Consider the following 18,053-nt stretch of genomic DNA (forward strand, 5'->3'; position numbering starts at 1 on the left):
TCCATCCCTTCACTTTCAGTCTGGATGTATCTTTAGGTTCAGAATGGGTCTCTTATAGACAACATTTGGATGGATCCTGTCATTTTATCCAATCTGCAACCCTGTGTCATTTTATGGGCGCATTTAGGCCATTCACACTGAGAGTGATTATTGAGAGATACGTTTTTATTGACATTGTGTTACCTGGGAAGTCTTTTGTTTCTATAGATTGTCTCCATATATTTCTGTTCAGTGATATTCTTGGGTTTTTTCCTCTTTTATAGAACTCCCCTTCATATTTCTTGCAGTGCCGGCTTGGTGGTCACATACTCTTTTAAGCCTTGCCGGTCTTGGAAACTCTTTATCTCTCCATCCATTTTGAATGTCAGTCTTGCTGGATAAAGTATTCTTGGCTGCATGTTCTTCTCATTTAGTGCCCTGAATACATCTTGCCAGCCCTTTCTGGCTTGCCAAGTTTCTGTGGACAGGTCTGATGTTATTCTGATGGCCTTTCCTCTGTATGTAAGGAATTTCTTCCCCCTAGCTGCTTTCAAGAGCTCCTGTCTAAAATTATGATTCATCATTTTCACAATCAGATGTCTCGAGGTCTTTCCAGATTCTCTGATCTTGCGGGCAGGGGAGACCTTTCTGCCTCTAGTACACGAATACTGGTTCCATTCGCCAGATTGGGAAAATTTTCATGGAGAATTTGTTCAACTATATCTTCTAGTCCTCTTTCTTTCTCCTCCCCCTCAGGGAATCCAATAATTATTTATTAGCACCCACATGCACGTGCCCATGTGGAGGAAGGGGCAGAGGAAGAGAATCTCAACCAGACTCCTGGCCAAGTGGGGAGCCCAACAAGGGGAGCCTAACAGGGCGAGCCCAACAGGGGGCTCGATCTTACGACCCTGAGATCGTGATCTGAGCCGAAACCAAGAGCGGGAGGCTAAACCCATCTGAGCCACCCAGGCTCCTCACACCCAAGAATGTTTTTAAGAATATTTTAATATCTTCTAGTACTTCACATTCAGTTTTTCCCACTATCTAAAAAAAAGATGTTAAGGCTCTTTTCTTCGAAGTGGGTCTAAGTAACATTCATGCCTTGCATTTGGTGGTTGTATTTCTGAAGTCTTTTAATTGAGAACTGTATCTTCCCCCCTCTCTCTTCCCTTAAGATTTTGGGTTTTGAAGAGACCAGATCAGTTTGATTGTAGCAAGTCCCACTATTCTAGATCTGGTTATTTCTTCATGTAATAGAATACTTCTTGCAATCGTTCTCATTGCTCTTTCTCCTGAATTTCCTATAAAGGAGAAATTAGGTTTAAAGACGTGTTTAGACCTAGGTTAGGCATTTTGGGTAATGATACATTGTAGATGATGACTGGCACTTCAGTTACATCACTTCAGGAGGCATAAATAAAAGGTCTCACTCTAATTGTTACTGAGTTTGATCACCAGGTTAAACTGGTAACTATCGTATCTTTCCATTGTGAAGTATTGTTTTCCCTTTGCAATTAGGAATTAATCTGTGGAATAATCCCTTAGCACCATGGGAATCTTCTGTTTCCCAACAATTTTCACAAGATGATTTATAGCACCCCTTGATCATCCTTGCCTGAATGAATCACTTATTTCATTGGAGGTTGCACAGTGATGATTTTAAAAATTCTTTCCTTCTGCATTTATTAACTAGCATTCTAATGTAAAGGAGAGCTTTCCCTTTCTACCAAGGATGAACCTTTCTTAAAAGAAGTAAATTCTTTGCTTCATTCTTTTTCTTTATCAGTCTTCAGAGTAAGGAGTTGATGTCCTAGTTACTCCTAAAGGTGACTTTCTAAGAAATTTTAAAAAATTATCTGAGCTATCTATTACTATGTATTCGTGGATTCTTGTTTATTCATGATATTATCATGATTTTTAGTCATTATTCTTTTTAGTTCTTAAATTATCTCAAATTTGCTGATAGAAACCCCTTAAAACTGGCTTCTGGGTCCTTGTGACATGCTCCCCATTGGTCTGATGCTTCTTTTGCCTTCTGGTACAACATGATTTTTAAAAATTTACCATGAAGATAATAATTTCTATTTTTTAAAAATATTTCTTTCTAGCTTTTTTTTTTTTTAAGGATTTTATTCATTTGTGTGAGAGAGAGAGAAAGAGAGAACACAAACAGAGGGAGGGATAGAGGGAGAAGCAGGCTCGCCATCCAGCAAGAAGCCCGATGTGGGACTTGACCCCAGCCCCCTGGGATCATGATCTGAGCCAAAGGCAGACGCTTAACCTACTGAACTACCCAGGCATCCCTAGAGAATTTTGTTTTGATACTAACATATAAAAGATATTTTTCTCGGGACGCCTGGGTGGCTCAGTTGGTTGGACGACTGCCTTCGGCTCAGGGCGTGATCCTGGAGTCCCGGGATCGAGTCCCACATCAGGCTCCCAGCTCCATGGGGAGTCTGCTTCGCTCTCTGACCTTCTCCTCGCTCATGCTCTCTCTCACTGTCTCTCTCTCTCAAATAAATAAATAAAATCTTTAAAAAAAAAAAAAAAGATATTTTTCTCTTCTTTTCTTGCCAGAAGTAGCATACTGTAGTCAGTGTTTTACTCCTTGTTTTTTCTTCTCTCAACAATGTATCTTGAAGATTATTCCATATCACTGCATAGAGAGCACCCTTATTCTTGATGCATTTCATTTTTTTAAAAAAGATTTTATGTATTTATTTGACAGAGAGAAATCACAAGTAGATGGAGAGGCAGTCAGGCAGAGAGAGAGAGAGGGAAGCAGGCTCCCTGCTGAGCAGAGAGCCCGATGCGGGACTCTATCCCAGGACCCTGAGATCATGACCCGAGCGGAAGGCAGCGGCTTAACCCACCGAGCTACCCAGACGCCCCGCTGCATTTCATTTTTATTAGATGTACTATAATTTAATCAGGTGGACATTTGGGTAATTTCCTATCTTGCTATAGCAAACAATGCTTTAGTGAATAACCTTGTATATATGTCATCTACTGTGGGAACAGTACACTTGTTGGATTGGATCACTACCCAGAAGTGATATTGTTGCATTATGGTATATATAATTATAATTTTGATAGATAATACCTAATTGCTGATGTTAGACTGCCACTAGCAATGAATGAGAGTGTCTGTTTTCTTATAACCTTGTCAGAAGAGTGCATTATTAGGTTTTTGGATTTTTGTAATCTGGTGAGTGAAAAAAATTTTTTCTTACATGTGAGGTTGAATATTTTTTCATATGTCTAAAGTTCATTTGTATTTCCTTTTCTGTGAATTTTATGATCATATTCTGTGTCCATTTTTGGACACAATACTTTGTCCAAATTACTGTTCTCTTTATTTTATATATATATGCACATGCATGCATACACACACATACACACACACACATACACACACAAACCTATTTTTTTTCTATAGTATGTTTATATATGGGAGATTTGCTCTTTCTTCAGTGATACGATTGCTAATATATTTTTCTTACTTTGTCATTTTGTTTGTTGGGGTTTTGTTTTGCTTATGGTGTTTTTTGCTTTGCAGAATTCTTTGATCTCTATGTATTCAAATTTATCAGTTTTTTTAATGGCTTTGAATTTTGAGTCATGGTTAGAAAATCCTTACCAACTCCAAGGTTATAAAGATTTCTTCTGTATTTTCTTCTAATACTTGTAGGGTTTGTTACATTGAAATTTTGGGTCCATTTGAAGTTCTGATGATATGAGGTGTAGCTCTAATTTTGTTTTTTCCCTAGGTGGCTACCTGCTCCCATTTACTGAAAAAATCAAATTTTTCCACCTTTATGAGACATTAAAATTCCATATCCATTTTCATCAGTTTGGGGGATTTTAGTCTTCTATTGGTCTCCCATTAGTTTATGTGCCAATACTACAGAGTTTTAATTATTGAGGCATTGTGTTTTGGTATCTGATAGGATTTACCTTTCACTACTCTTATTTTTCAGAGGTTTTTTTTTTCTCTTTTTCTTTCCATATGAATTTTAAAGTCAATTTGCCCATTAAAAAAAAGTTAGCATTTTTTATTGGGATTACTAAATTCTAAATTATGGTGAATTGCTATTTAGAAGTCTTTTTTTCTAGGAATTTGGTATGTCATTCCATTTGTTCACGTCTTTTATATTTGGATCTTTCCTTAGTGTGTTAAAAATTTCATCTTGTAGTTCTGCATTTTCTTTTTAGTTTATTCCTAAATATTTTATTTTTTGTTGCTGTTATTAATTAGATTTTCCCCATACCTACTGGTGATTGATTGCATGTGTAATAAAAACTGTTGCTTTCTGTATATTTTGGACCATTCTACTTTACTGAATTCTCTTATTTTTCCTGGTTGACTTTCTAAGATGTTTGAGAATACAAATATATATCATCTGCTAATAGTGATAGTTCTATACTCTTCTTCCCATTTTTTTTTTACTATTATTAGTCTTGTTTCATTTCACTGATTTTATACTTTTGGCATAGTGTTTAATAACACATAATGGATATCTGTCTTCCCAACTTTTTTCCACTAAGCAAGCTGCTGACTTTAGGACTAAAAAGATATTTTGTCATGCTAAGGAAGTATTTGTATATTCCTATTTGATGTGATCTGGGGGAAGGGGCAGAGGGGTAAGGAGGAAGAATCCTCTAGCAGACTCCCTGGTAAGCGTAGAGCCCGACACAGGGCTTATTCCCAGGACCCTGAGATCATAACCTGAGCCAAAATCAAGAGCTAGCCACCCAACCAGCTGAGTCACCCAGGTGCCCCTATTTGATTTTTTTCTTTTTTTAAATCAGGAAGTGTTGAATTTTGTCGGGTGGCTTTTAGTATCTGTGGAGATGATCATATGCCTTTTTCCCTTCGTTTCCTCATGTGATCCTTCCTTGCATTCCTAGACCAAACTCCACATAATTTTGATGCATTCTTCTTCTTCTTTTTTTTTTTTTAAAGATTTTATTTATTTATCCGACAGACAGAGATCACAAGTAGGTAGAAAGCAGGCAGAGAGAGAGAGGAGGAAGCAGGCTCCCTGCTGAGCAGAGAGCCCGATGTGGGGCTCGATCCCAGGACCCTGAGGTCATGACCTGAGCTGAAGGCAGCGGCTTAACCCACTGAGCCACCCAGGCGCCCCATGCATTATTCTTCTAATGTATGGTTGTATTCTATTTAAAGTTTGATTTAGAATCTTGCATCAATATAAGAGAGACTGATCTATAGCTTTCTGTCTGCAGTTGTATCAGCTTTTTATTTTTTGAAGATTTTATTTTTTTTATCTGAGAGAGAGAGGGTGCTTGAGCAGGGAGCAGAGGGAGAAGCAGGTTCCCTGTGAGCAGAGAACCTGACATGGGCTCCATCCCAGGACCCTGGGATCACAACCTAGCAGAAGGCAGACACTTAACTGACTGACCCACTCAGGCACCCCTGTATCAGCTTTTGATACTCTTGTTATATTTGCTTCATAAAAAGATTTAGGAAGTTTTCTTTTTTCTTTTTCTCTCTCTCTCTTTTTTTTTTTTTTGCATGCCCTGGAATAGTTTCAGATCCTAGACTTATCTGCTCTTTAAAGGGTTAATATTTCCATTAAATCTGTGTGTGGTTCTTTTGGGGGGCATCCATATTTACATAGATAAATTGAGCAAAAGCTTGAAGAAAATAGTCTGTAAGGTCCTTTTAATTTCTTTTGTTTTTGTGGTTACTTATCTCATATTTTATATATTTGGACTTTCTCCCTTTTTACTTACTAGATTAGCTAGTGGTTTAATTATTTTATTGATTTTCCTCCAATGTACCAGTTGTTAGATTGATTTATTCTGCTGTTTTTCTATTTTCTGCTTTTAGCTATATTTAATTCCTTAATTTTTTTTTAAAGATTTTATTTATTTATTTGACAGAGAGATCACAAGTAGGCAGAGAGGCAGGCAGAGAGAAAGGAAGGGAAGCAGGCTCCCCGCTGAGCAGAGGGGGGGCGGCGCGGGGGGGGGGTGGTGGTGGTGGTGGTGGTGGCTGGATCCCAGGACCCCAGGATCATGACCTGAGCCAAAGGCAGAGGCTTTAACCCACTGAGCCACCCAGGTTCCCTAATTCCTTCATTTTGATTTCTTTCAGTTCACCTTCCTGGTTTTTTCCCTGACATTTTTTTTTTTTTAAAGATTTTATTTATTTATTTGACAGAGAGAAATCACAAGTAGATGGAGAGGCAGGCAGAGAGAGAGAGAGGGAAGCAGGCTCCCTGCTGAGCAGAGAGCCCGATGTGGGACTCGATCCCAGGACCCTGAGATCATGACCTGAGCTGAAGGCAGCGGCTTAACCCACTGAGCCACCCAGGCGCCCCTTTCCCTGACGTTTTGAGTTAGATGTGGAGTCAGATTTCTTTCTTTCTTTCTTTCTTTTTTTTTTGGTCCCTTTTCCCTGATGCGCACATATTTATGACTGTGAATTTTCTTCTTTACTGGTTCAGCTATATTCTTTAGGTTCTAATATGTCACATTTTCCTTATTTAGGCATTTTCTAGAAATGTTGCAGTATTGATTTCGGTTTTTTTTTTTTTTAAAGATTTTATTTATTTATTTGATAGACAGAGATCACAAGTAGGCAGAGAGGCAGGCAGAGAGAGAGAGGAGGAAGCAGGCTCCCTGCTGAGCAGAGAGCCCCATGCGGGACTCAATCCCAGGACCCTGAGATCATGACCTGAGCCGAAGGCAGCGGCTTAACCCACTGAGCCACCCAGGCGCCCCTTGATTTCGTTTTTAACCAAAGTCCAAGGGTTTTGTTGTTGTTTTAAAGGCCTTCATTTCTTTATTTTATTTTAAGTTTATAATTTCATTAAGTGCATTGTCATCAGGATATTATCCCACTGTTACTTTTGGATTTATCAAGGGTTTTTTTTTTTTTAATTCTAGTATAGTTAGCATACAGTGTTATATTTGTTTCAGGTATATAATGTAGTGGTTCAGCAATTCCATGTATTACTCAGTGCTCATCAAGATAAGTGTACTTTTAATCCCCTACTCTATAGGGATTTTCTTTGGCCTCTCTTAAGGTCAGTTTTTGTTAACGTTCCATGGAGACTTAAAAAGATGGCTTTTTCTTAAAATAAAAAATAATTAAGGCATAGTTTTTTCTCTAGTAATTATTAATATGTAATACATATATCCATCTAAAATTTTGAGATTATAAAATCAATATTTGGTGATAATGTAAAACCATAACAGCCAAGTTGAAGATGTTGTACACTGATATTATCTTAAGTGAGAATTTTTTCTGAAGCATGACAAAGTTAGGCAGTATCCATGCAAAATTCTTATGTATACCATAAAGAATACTTAGAAAAACAAAATTTAATGAAAAATAAAATGTATAGATATATGTATAAAATAGGAAAAAAACTTAAATCTATACTTAATGGAGTTTAAGATGAATTTTGAAATTATGTTAGAACAAGTGAGTCTTACATTTAGCATGTATACAAAATATTTTGGTTTTGGCTCCAAGTAGCTGCAAAACAGTGTGATAGATGCTATCAATTCATTTTAATTTGACAGATATAAAAATGGAAGTAAAAGGAGAAGGGCTCTAAGGCTTCGTGTCCCAGTTTCATAATTCTTTTTTTTTTTAAGATTTTATTTATTTATTTGACAGAGAGAGATCACAAGCAGGCAGAGAGGCAGGCAGAGAGAGAGAGGAAGCAGGCTTCCCGCCGAGCAGAGAGCCCGATGCGGGACTCAATCCCAGGACCCTGAGATCATGACCCGAGCCGAAGGCAGCGGCTTAACCCACTGAGCCACCCAGGCGCCCCCAGTTTCATAATTCTTAAGTGAAGCTGGTATATGTCCCTGAGTTCTGCTTCCATACTCTTTGAGCTGCTTGTTGAATAGTGGTTTAATCTCAGAAAAAAGATATATTTTGTAGACTTAATGAAAACTCTGTTTTAATATCCTCTGAAGATGTGTAAGTTGACTTGATGATAACTTGTGATATTTATATTGACTTCGATTACCAAGATGTCACTTCTGAAATTTCTAATTTCTGTATAATACTGAAACTTTATTTTCTCTCTCTCACTCTTTTTTAGAATTTTTATTTGGCCGCTGCCTTGAAATACCAACCCTAAAAATGCCAGCTTGTTTGGACTTAGAAGATGACATGGATAAATGATAAAAATTAAAGATCTTTTGGTGAGTGAAATCTTATGTAAAAGAGTGGTTAAGGTTCAGCTTATTTCCATACAACAGAATGACTCTACCAAAGTTACACTGCAAATAAAAAACTGTTTCCTTCATCATCTGGCATTTTGTCAAAGGAGAAAATGGTCCTTCAGCCTATTAATGGGAGGCATCTTTATGTTTAATGAAGCCCAGAATTCACTAAGTTTGAGGTTTGAGTACCTTCTGTTCCTCTGGCGTTGAGACCTTGATCTCTTTTTCTTTCTCTTAGAGAGCCCACAGACCTCTCAGGAGGCACATCATAATTTTTTTTTTAAAGATTATTTATTTGTGAGTGAGAGAGCACAAGTGGGTAGGGCAGAGGGAGAGAGAATCTCAAACAGACCCCACACTGAGTGAGGATTCCCATGCAGGGCTCGATCTCATGACCCTAAGATCATGACCTGAGGCAAAATCAAGAGTCAGACACTCTACTGATGGAGCCACCAGGCATCCTGGTACATCACAACATTTAAATGCATTTTATTTTATTTTTAAGATTTTATTCATTTATTTGACAGACAGAGATCACAAGTAGGCAGAGAGGCAGTCAGAGAGAGAGGTGGAAACAGGCTCCCTGCCGTGCAGAGAGCCCGATTAGGGACTCAATCCCAGGACCCTGAGATCATGACCTGAGCCGAAGGCAGAGGCTTAACCCACTGAGCCACCCAGGTGCCCCAAAATGCATTTTAAATATCTGGTCTCCTTTAGCACTATAGCAAACCCAGCATAGTTTACCCAGACCTAGTGTTGGACTAGTCAGTTATGTGAGTCATAGAAATTGAAAAGTGGTGCCTGAGCCTTATACAGTTAAAATGTTTCATTTAGCCTGCAGAGTATTTTCCAAAAATGTAAAACTGTTTTAAAATCTGGAGACTTCACTGAATAGATTTTAGTCTTTTCCTAAAATTCAGAACATCTACTAGTGCTGGGCCTGGCACAACGCCTCCCAATCTTCCAAAATGAAAGTAATAAGCAGGAGCAGAGCAGTGACTACTTAGCATAGATGGTATGTGAATTTTCTATTGCCCAAATCATTCATACAGTATGTGCAAATGCATTTAATATCCAGTGTTCTTCTCTTATTTTATCTGCCTGACCCTGTGAGTATGTGAGTTTGTGATTCCTGATATAGATCATCTTTTGTTCAGATGACCGTCAAGTTGATAATCTGAATGGCATGTGACAGTCTTTTCTCATTATTCAACTACCTACACAAGTCCTTTCTCTTCAGATTTAAATGTAAATCTGGTGCATATTAGCTGGTTATATGTATAATACATATGTTATATAAATTTATATACTTAAAAGTAATATAAACTTACACATTTACAAATATATATGTTTAAATATATTTATTTATTTTTAATCCTACTGTGATTTGGAACATGTTCATAAGTAAGCTTCTAAGCCTTCGCAATGTCTGGTAGAGTTTTACCTTGGAGCAGTGCTGTGTTGCTGGTATGCTTGCTTTTTTATTTTCTTTCTTTCTTTTTTAATTTTTATTATGAAAAATTTCAAACATTTTATTTATTTATTTATTTTTAAAAATTTTTTTGAAGATTGTATTTATTATTTATTTGACAGACAGAGATCACAAGTAGGCAGAGAGGCAGGCAGAGAGAGAGGAAGGGAAGCAGGCTCACTGCCAAGCAGAGAGCCCAAAGCGGGGCTCGATCCCAGGACCCTGGGATCATGACCTGAGCCAAAGGCAGAGGCTTTAACCCACTGAGCCACCCAGGTACCCTGAAAAATTTCAAACATTTTATAAAATTATATTACAAACAAAAGTATAAGGAACATCTATATACCCATCATCTATATTTAACCTTTATTAACCTGTTGCCATATTTGCTTAATCTATTTTTCCCCTCAATATTTTTTTTTTAAAGATTTTATTTATTTGAGAGAGAAAGAGTGAGAGTGAACGAGAGAGCAGGAGGAGGAGCAGAGGGAGAGGGACAAGCAGGCTCCCTGCTAAACATGGATCCAGACATGGGGCTCCATCCAGGACCCTGATCATGACCCGAGCTGAAGTCAGACATGTAACTGATGGAGCTCCGCAGATGCCCCCCCTTAATTATTTTAAAGTAAATTATAAGCATATGACATTTTACCCCCCAGAGTGCTTCAGTATGCATCTCTTAAACAGTAAAAACATTGTCCATAACCCCATTATTGTCACACCTAACAAAATTAGCAGTAATTCCCTAGGGTACCTGGGTGGCTGTGTCAGTTAAGTATCTGAGTCTTGATTTCAGCTCAGGTCATAATCTCAGGGTTGAGAGACTGAGCCCTTTGTCAGGCACTGTGCTCAGTGGGGAGTGTACTTGAGATTCTTTCTCTTTCCCTTTCCCTTTGGCACTCCCCCTGCGTTTGCACGCGCTCTCTTTTTCTCTTTCTCTCTCTCAAAGTGAATGGATGGATGGATGAATCTTTTTTATTTTTATTTATTTTTTTAAAAGATTTTTATTTATTTATTTGACAGAGAGATCACAAGTAGGCAGAGAGGCAGGCAGAGACTTTAACCCACTGAGCCACCCAGGCAATCCCAGGACCTTGAGACCATGACCCGAGCCAAAGGCAGAGGTTCAACCCACTGAGCCACCCAGGCATCCCAACATGTTTTGTTTTGTTTTGTTTTTCCAATTTATTTATTTTCAGAAAAACATTATTCATTATTTTTTCACCACACCCAGTGCTCCATGCAAGCCGTGCCCTCTATAATACCTACCACCTGGTACCCCAACCTCCCACCCCCCCGCCACTTCAGACCCCTCAGATTGTTTTTCAGAGTCCATAGTCTCTCATGGTTCACCTCCCCTTCCAATTTACCCAAATTCCCTTCTCCTCGCTAATGCCCCTTGTCCTCCATGCTATTTGTTATGCTCCACAAATAAGTGAAACCATATGATAATTGACTCTCTCTGCTTGACTTATTTCACTCAGCATAATCTCTTCCAGTCCCGTCCATGTTGCTACAAAAGTTGGGTATTCATCCTTTCTGATGGAGGCATAATACTCCATAGTGTATATGGACCACATCTTCCTTATCCATTCATCCGTTGAAGGGCATCTTGGTTCTTCCCATAGTTTGGCGACCGTGGCCATTGCTGCTATAAACATTGGGGTACAGATGGCCCTTCTTTTCACGACATCTGTGTCTTTGGGGTAAATACCCAGGAATGCAATGGCAGGGTCATAGGGAAGCTCTATTTTTAATTTCTTGAGGAATCTCCACACTGTTCTCCCAAGAGGCTGCACCAACCTGCATTCCCACGAACAGTGTAAGAGGGTTCCCCTTTCTCCACATCCTCTCCAACACATGTTGTTTCCTGTTTTGTTAATTTTGGCCATTCTAACTGGCGTAAGGTGATATCTCAATGTGGTTTTAATTTGAATCTCCCTGAGGGCTAATGTTTTGTTTTGTTTTATAACTAATAAAAGACCATACACTGCTTTCGATTTTTAAGTCTTTTAAATCTCTTTTAACATAGAATAATTTCACCCACCTTTTTCTTCTTTCATGACCATTTACTTACTGAAGAGGCCATGCCCATTATGCTCTAGAAATCCTACCCTCTAGATTTGTCTGAATACTTCTTCAGAGAGTTATTTAAGTTCTTGTCTCTCTTCTGTATAAAGACTTGTTAGAGTCAGGTTAAACATTTTTGACAGGAATATTTCTTTCTTTCTTTCTTTCTTTTTTTTTTTTTTAGATTTTATTTATTTGAGAGAGAGTGAGCATGGGGGGCTGGTCAGAGGGAGAAGCAGACTCTCCGCTGAGCGAAGAGCCTGATGTGAGACTCAATCCTGGGACTCCAGGATCATGGCCTGAGCCCAAGGCAGTTGCTTAACCAACTGAGCCTCCCAAGGCAGTTGCTTAACCAACTGAACCAACCCTCCTGCAGGTGCCCCTGCAGGAATATTTCATGGGTAATACTGTGCAATTAATATTGTACATAGTTTCTGGGTTTTTTTCTGGTAGTGGTGTGGTTTGGTCATTGTGTTTAGGTGATGACAGCCAGAGCCACCCACTGTGAAGTTAGTTTTCCCTTTGCCAAGCAGCAAATCTCTAGAATGATACTTTGACATCATGTGAATATCCAGTTAGTTCTCTGTCAACTTTTCACATGTTGTTTTTACTCTTATTAATGATCCTTTTCTGAGTTACTTTATTAGAGATCACAAAATTGTGATTTTTCTAATGCCATTTTTATATTTAAGTTCACTTTTTTTTTTTTTAATAAAAAAGAGCTTTCCTTTATCAACTGGAGCTCTTTGGCTATCCTGAAATATTACCCTGAAATGATTTAGTTTGGGAATCTACTTCATTCTGCCTTGGAAAGTTTTGCATGTCCCCAGTGACTTCTACCATATTTGGAAAATAGGAAAAGAAAATTAACTAGTGATCTTACCAGCCTACCACAATCAAACCTCTTGTATTTTAGTGGATTTTTTTTCAGCCCTTTTTTCTTAACCATCTTTTAAAAAATACATAGTTGTAATTATAGTTTATGTATAGAATGTTTTGAAATTAGAAGAGTTATGTGAGGTTCTTATGCTTCCATGTCATCCTCACTTACCAGAGATGCTAAAAAATTAATGTTCACTCACTTTTGGGTTAAGAATGTGATCTTCAGTCCCACAGCTAATGGAGGAAATGGCCACATGGTGTGAACTTCAGTACAGGTACTCTTTGGTAGACAACATAACTGAAAATAGCAGATAATGGGAATTCTCTAGATCTGAAAGTTAAAAAGGAATTTAGTTCTGTCCTAGATGCAGTTGTTTCCCTCCGTAAACATATGTTAACCACTTATTTTCCTTGCCTAAAAGTATTTTTAAATGTTTTTGTTTGTTTTGTTCCTGAGTTATTATTTTTAGCCATAGTACTATTAATAACCCTTTAAAAGTTTTTTTTAATTTAATTTTTTAAAAGAGTTTATTTATTTAGGGGTGCCTGGGGTGGCTCAGTGGGTTAAAGCCTCTGCCTTCAGCTCAGGTCATAATCGCAGAGTCCTGGGATCGAGCCCCACATCGGGCTCCCTGCTGGGCGGGAAGCCTGCTTTCTCCCTCTCCCACCCCCACACCTTGTGTTCCCTCTCTTGCTGTCTCTCTCTCTCTGTCAAATAAATAAATTAAATCTTTAAAAAAAAAAAGATTTTATTTATTATTTATTTATTTGACAGAGAGAGAGAGACATAGTGAGAGAGGGAACACAAGCAGGGGGACTGGGAGAGGGAGAAAGCAGGCTTCCCGCCGAGCAGGGAGCCCGATGTGGGGCTCGATCCCAGGACCTTGGGATCATGTCCTGAGCTGAAGGCAGGCACTTAATGACTGAGCCACCCCGGCTCCCCTAAAAGTTATTTTAAAGGGTCCTCAAGACTTTAGGATTTTAGGTAGTCCTCTGGATGTTTTTAGTTGGATCAGGTTGTACTTTTCAGATTAGAGAAAGAGAATGGCTCTAAAATCATTGGCTCCAATGAAACTTTTGTCATGACAGGAATAAGGGGAGCCTTGGGGAGCCCCTTGCTCTCTGGGGTCAGTTAAAAGTTTATATAAATTGGGCGCCTGGGTGGCTCAGTGGGTTAAGCCGCTGCCTTCGGCTCAGGTCATGATCTCAGGGTCCTGGGATCGAGTCCCGCATCGGGCTCTCTGCTCAGCAGGGAGCCTGCTTCCTCCTCTCTCTCTCTCTGCCTGCCTCTCTGCCTACTTGTAATCTCTCTCTGTCAAATAAATAAATAAAATATTAAAAAAAAAGTTTATATAAATTAATTCTTGGGGTGCCTGGGTGGCTCAGACTGTTATGCATCTGCCTTTGGCTCAGGTCATGATCTCAGGGTCCTGGAATCGAGCCTAGCTTCAGCCTCCCTGCTCAGCTGGGAATCTGCTTCTCTCTCCCGACACTCCTGCTCTCTCTCTATCTCTCACTCTCTCAAATAACTATATAAAATCTTTTTTAAAAATTCTCTAAATATAACTTGTTTTATTTTCTTGTGATCTCTTGTTCCCTCCTCCCCATATTATAGGCCTACCAAATGGTAACCTATGACATAATAGACATAAACATTATAATAAAAGGAACTTTCTTTAAAACTGCTAAATTTTTATTTCAGGTATTTCTTTAAAGATTATTTATTTATTTATTTTTGAGAGAGAAGGAGCGAGAGCAAGCACAAGCAGGGTTGGGGCAGAGGGAGAAGCAGACTCCCTGCTGAGTAGGCGCCCTATTTTTAAGAGTTAATTATTATAGAATACCTTAGTTTATCCTCTCTGTAATTTCTTAATTTTTTATATGTGCTTTCTTATTACTGGCAAATAAATTACAGTTTTCATGGAACAGTGGATTATACATTATTGATTCTATAATTATGCATTATAATACCCTTTTTCTATCTTCTTTTTTTAAAGGTTTTCTTATTCTCCATTTGGCATATGCTACTGGAATAATATTCACCATGGTTTTGGATGACCTTCCAAACTTAGAAGACATCTATACTTCCTTGTGTTCATCAACAATGGAAGACTCAGAGATGGATTTTGATTCTGGATTAGAAGATGATGACACAAAAAGTGATAGTATTATGGAGGATTCCACAATCTTTGTGGCCTTCAAAGGAAATATAGATGATAAAGACTTCAAATGGAAATTGGACACAATATTGGAGAATGTGCCCAATTTGTTACACATGGGTAATTTGCTTTATTATTTTCTTCTTTTTGTTATTCTTTTTTAAAAGTATTTGCTCCTCCATGATTATCTTGAGTTTTATGGAGTAAAACTGTTATATTGGATTGAAAAGCTGATTATAAGTGCAGGATTTTAAGTAATATATAACATTATATTAGTTTCAGATATACAACATACCATTCCATATTTGTATGTATTGTGAAATGATCGCCACAATAAATCTAGTAACATCTGTCACCATACATAGTTATAATTTTGTTTTCTTGTGATGAGAACTTTTAAGATATACTGTCTTAGCAATTTACAAATATGGAATAAAGTTTTGTTAATCATAGTCACTATGCTCTACATTACATCCCTGTGACAATAACTGGAACTTTGTACCTTTTGACGCCCTTCACCCATTTTACCCACTCCCCTCACCTCCCCGACCTCTGTCAACCACCAATCTGTTCCCCGTATCTGTGAGCTTGGTGTTTTTTGTTTTCGTTTTTGTTTTTTAAGATTCCACATATTATATTTGTCTTTGTCTGCTTATTTCACTTAGCGTAATGCCCTGAGGGTCCATCCATGGTTTTTTTTTTTAAAGATTTTATTTATTTATTTGACAGAGATCACAGGTAGGCAGAGATGCAGGCAGAGAGAGAGAGAGGGAAGCAGACTCCCTGCTGAGCAGAGAGCCCGATGCGGGACTCGATCCCAGGACCCTGAGATCATGACCCGAGCTGAAGGCAGCAGCTTAACCCACTGAGCCACGCAGGCGCCCCCTCCATGTTTGTTTTAAATGGCAAGATTCTTCTTTATGGCTGAATAATAGTCCATTTTCTATATATACACCACATTTTCTTTGTTCATTGATCCATCCACAGACACTTAAGTTGTTTCCATATCTTTGTTTTTATAAATAATGCTGCAGTGAACATGGGGGTGCAGCTGTCTTTTTGAGTTATTGTTTTTGTTTTCTTCAGATAAATATTCAGAAGTAAGATTGCTGGATCATGTGATAGTTTTATTTTTAATTTTTTGAGGAATCTCCATACTGTTTTCCAGAGTAGCAGCACCGGTTTGCATTCTCACCAAAACTCTCTTTAACCTCACCAACACTTGTTTTGTTTGTTGGTCACTAATAGCCATTCCGACAGATATAAGGTGATATCTCATTGTGGTTTTGATTTGCATTCCCTGATGATAAGTGATGTTGGTCACCTTCCCTGTACCTGTTAGTCATCCTTGCTCTGTGGAAGCTTTTTAGTTTGATGTGGTTCCACTTGTTAGTTTTTGTTTTTATTTCCTTTGCTTTTTTGTGTGCCATTGAAAAAACTTGTCACGACCAATGTCAAGGAACTTACCACCTATGTTTTCTTCTAGTTTAATGTTTCAGATTTTATATCAAGTCTTTAATCCATTTTGAGTTAACTTTTGTGTATGGTGTAAAGGTAGTGGTCCAGTTTCATTCCTTTGTAAATGGCTGTCTAGTTTTCCCAGCAACACTTGTTGAAGAGACTGTCCTTTCCCCATTGTGTATTCTTGGCTCCTTTGTTATAAATTAATTGACCATATACATGTGGGTTTATTTCTGGGCTCTCTGTTTTGTCCCATTGATCTGTGTGTTTTTGTGCCAATACTATACCGTTTTGATTACTATAACTTTGTAATATAGCTTGAAATCAGAGAGCTAGAATTTTTTTTTAACAGCAATGCTATTGTGTTTCTTTTAACATGGAGAAACTGAACATGGTAAGATACTGCTTAATATAGTGATCCTTAAATTGTCTGCTCCAGTGGATAGGAGTTAATTCTTAAGACTCATATTAATTGTTTTTTCACTCTCTGATCTTCAGTTTCTCTTCCTTCCTTCAATACTGGATCTTGAAGGCCCCTTAAAGCTTAGAAAGATCTTTTTACTTTGTGCTTCTACTTAAAATGTATGTGAAATATATTTTTTTAAATTTTAGATCAGAGGTTACCAATTGGCAAGATCCAACCTGCAACGATGTGTTATGACTCTACCTTAGTTTCTGTTTCTTTAATGTTTGAATTTCATTACCATTGTTTTTTAAATTGAAATATTTTACATACAAATATAGACGACTTTGGATTTAGCTCCAGAAATGGAAAGATCTGGTAACATTGAACTCTCTTTCCCTGACGGTGATGAGAAGCACCTGCTGTTTGGGGCAGGCCCTCAACTCACACCGCTCCCCTCTGGCCTCTTCATACATTTAGATTACCTGTCTAGGTAATTCATTTTTTTTGAATTTTGGTTTAGATATTCTGCATCATTTTAGTTAGCACAGTTTAACCCACTCTCATCAGACATAGTACAAAGCCTAGATTTTATTCCTTCCTTTCTCTTTCTTTCATGAGAGAGAGAGAGAAGCATGGAGGGTGAGGGAGAGGAAGAAAGGGTCTCAGGCAGACTACGCCCAGCATAGAACCCAACATGGGGCTCAGTCTCACCACCCTGAGATCACCGCCTGCACTGAAACCAAAAGCCGGACACTTAACTGACTCCACCACCAGGCACCCCTGGATTTTATCCTTTTATCACAAATCCTGATGTGATCAAGTGCTGATTAGCTTTTTTAGACTTGGTGGGTTTTTTTTTTTTTTTTCTTCCTTTGTGATTTGATGTCAGGAGGAAGGCTGTCATTTTCTCAACAGTTTTTTTTTTTTCCCTGTGTGAAGCGTAGTATTAGAGAATTTAATGTGTTAAAAGTTGCAGTTATCCCCATCATTGTCATCATAATCATGGTCACAACATAATATAAGAGCTTTTCCAGGCTACAGCAGCATACATGTAATTAAATCTATATTATAATCGTAATATATCATATTACACAGAGGTAAGAGTGTTAATGAGCATGAATTTGTTTTTTGCTCTTAATAACCCACATTTTTTCTTGGCTTAGATTGCTGAATCGGGATCTTGGCTAGCTCAGTTGGTAGAGCTTTTGACTCTTGATCTCTGGATTGTGAATTCAAGCCCCACAGTGGGGCTTTAATTTTACATCAAAAAAATAAAATAAAATAAAATAAAATAAAACATACATAGCTAGATAGCTGAATCAGTTTATGGCTTTCAAATAAATTACCAAACCCAGATTTATGATGTTATCACCATATATTAGATTGTATTCTTGGTCCAGAAGTATTTTTA

General features: G+C 38.0%; 1 protein-coding gene across 5 annotated transcripts in view; it reads left to right on the top strand.

The window, feature by feature from the left end:
• The window catches only part of NCOA6 (nuclear receptor coactivator 6), a 108,323-nt gene that overhangs the window by 38,837 nt on the left and 51,433 nt on the right, over window positions 1-18,053 (top strand). For all 5 annotated transcript variants that reach the window (XM_044263186.1, XM_044263188.1, XM_044263189.1 and 2 more), the window contains 2 exons: window positions 8,070-8,172; window positions 14,614-14,895. In XM_044263186.1, coding sequence (XP_044119121.1) covers window positions 14,661-14,895 — 235 coding nt within the window. In that variant the 5' untranslated portion in view covers window positions 8,070-8,172; window positions 14,614-14,660. The remainder of the gene's footprint in view (window positions 1-8,069; window positions 8,173-14,613; window positions 14,896-18,053) is intronic.

The sequence above is a fragment of the Neovison vison genome, chromosome 8, assembly GCF_020171115.1.
Source record: "Neovison vison isolate M4711 chromosome 8, ASM_NN_V1, whole genome shotgun sequence".
Taxonomy (NCBI): Eukaryota; Metazoa; Chordata; class Mammalia; order Carnivora; family Mustelidae; genus Neogale; species Neogale vison.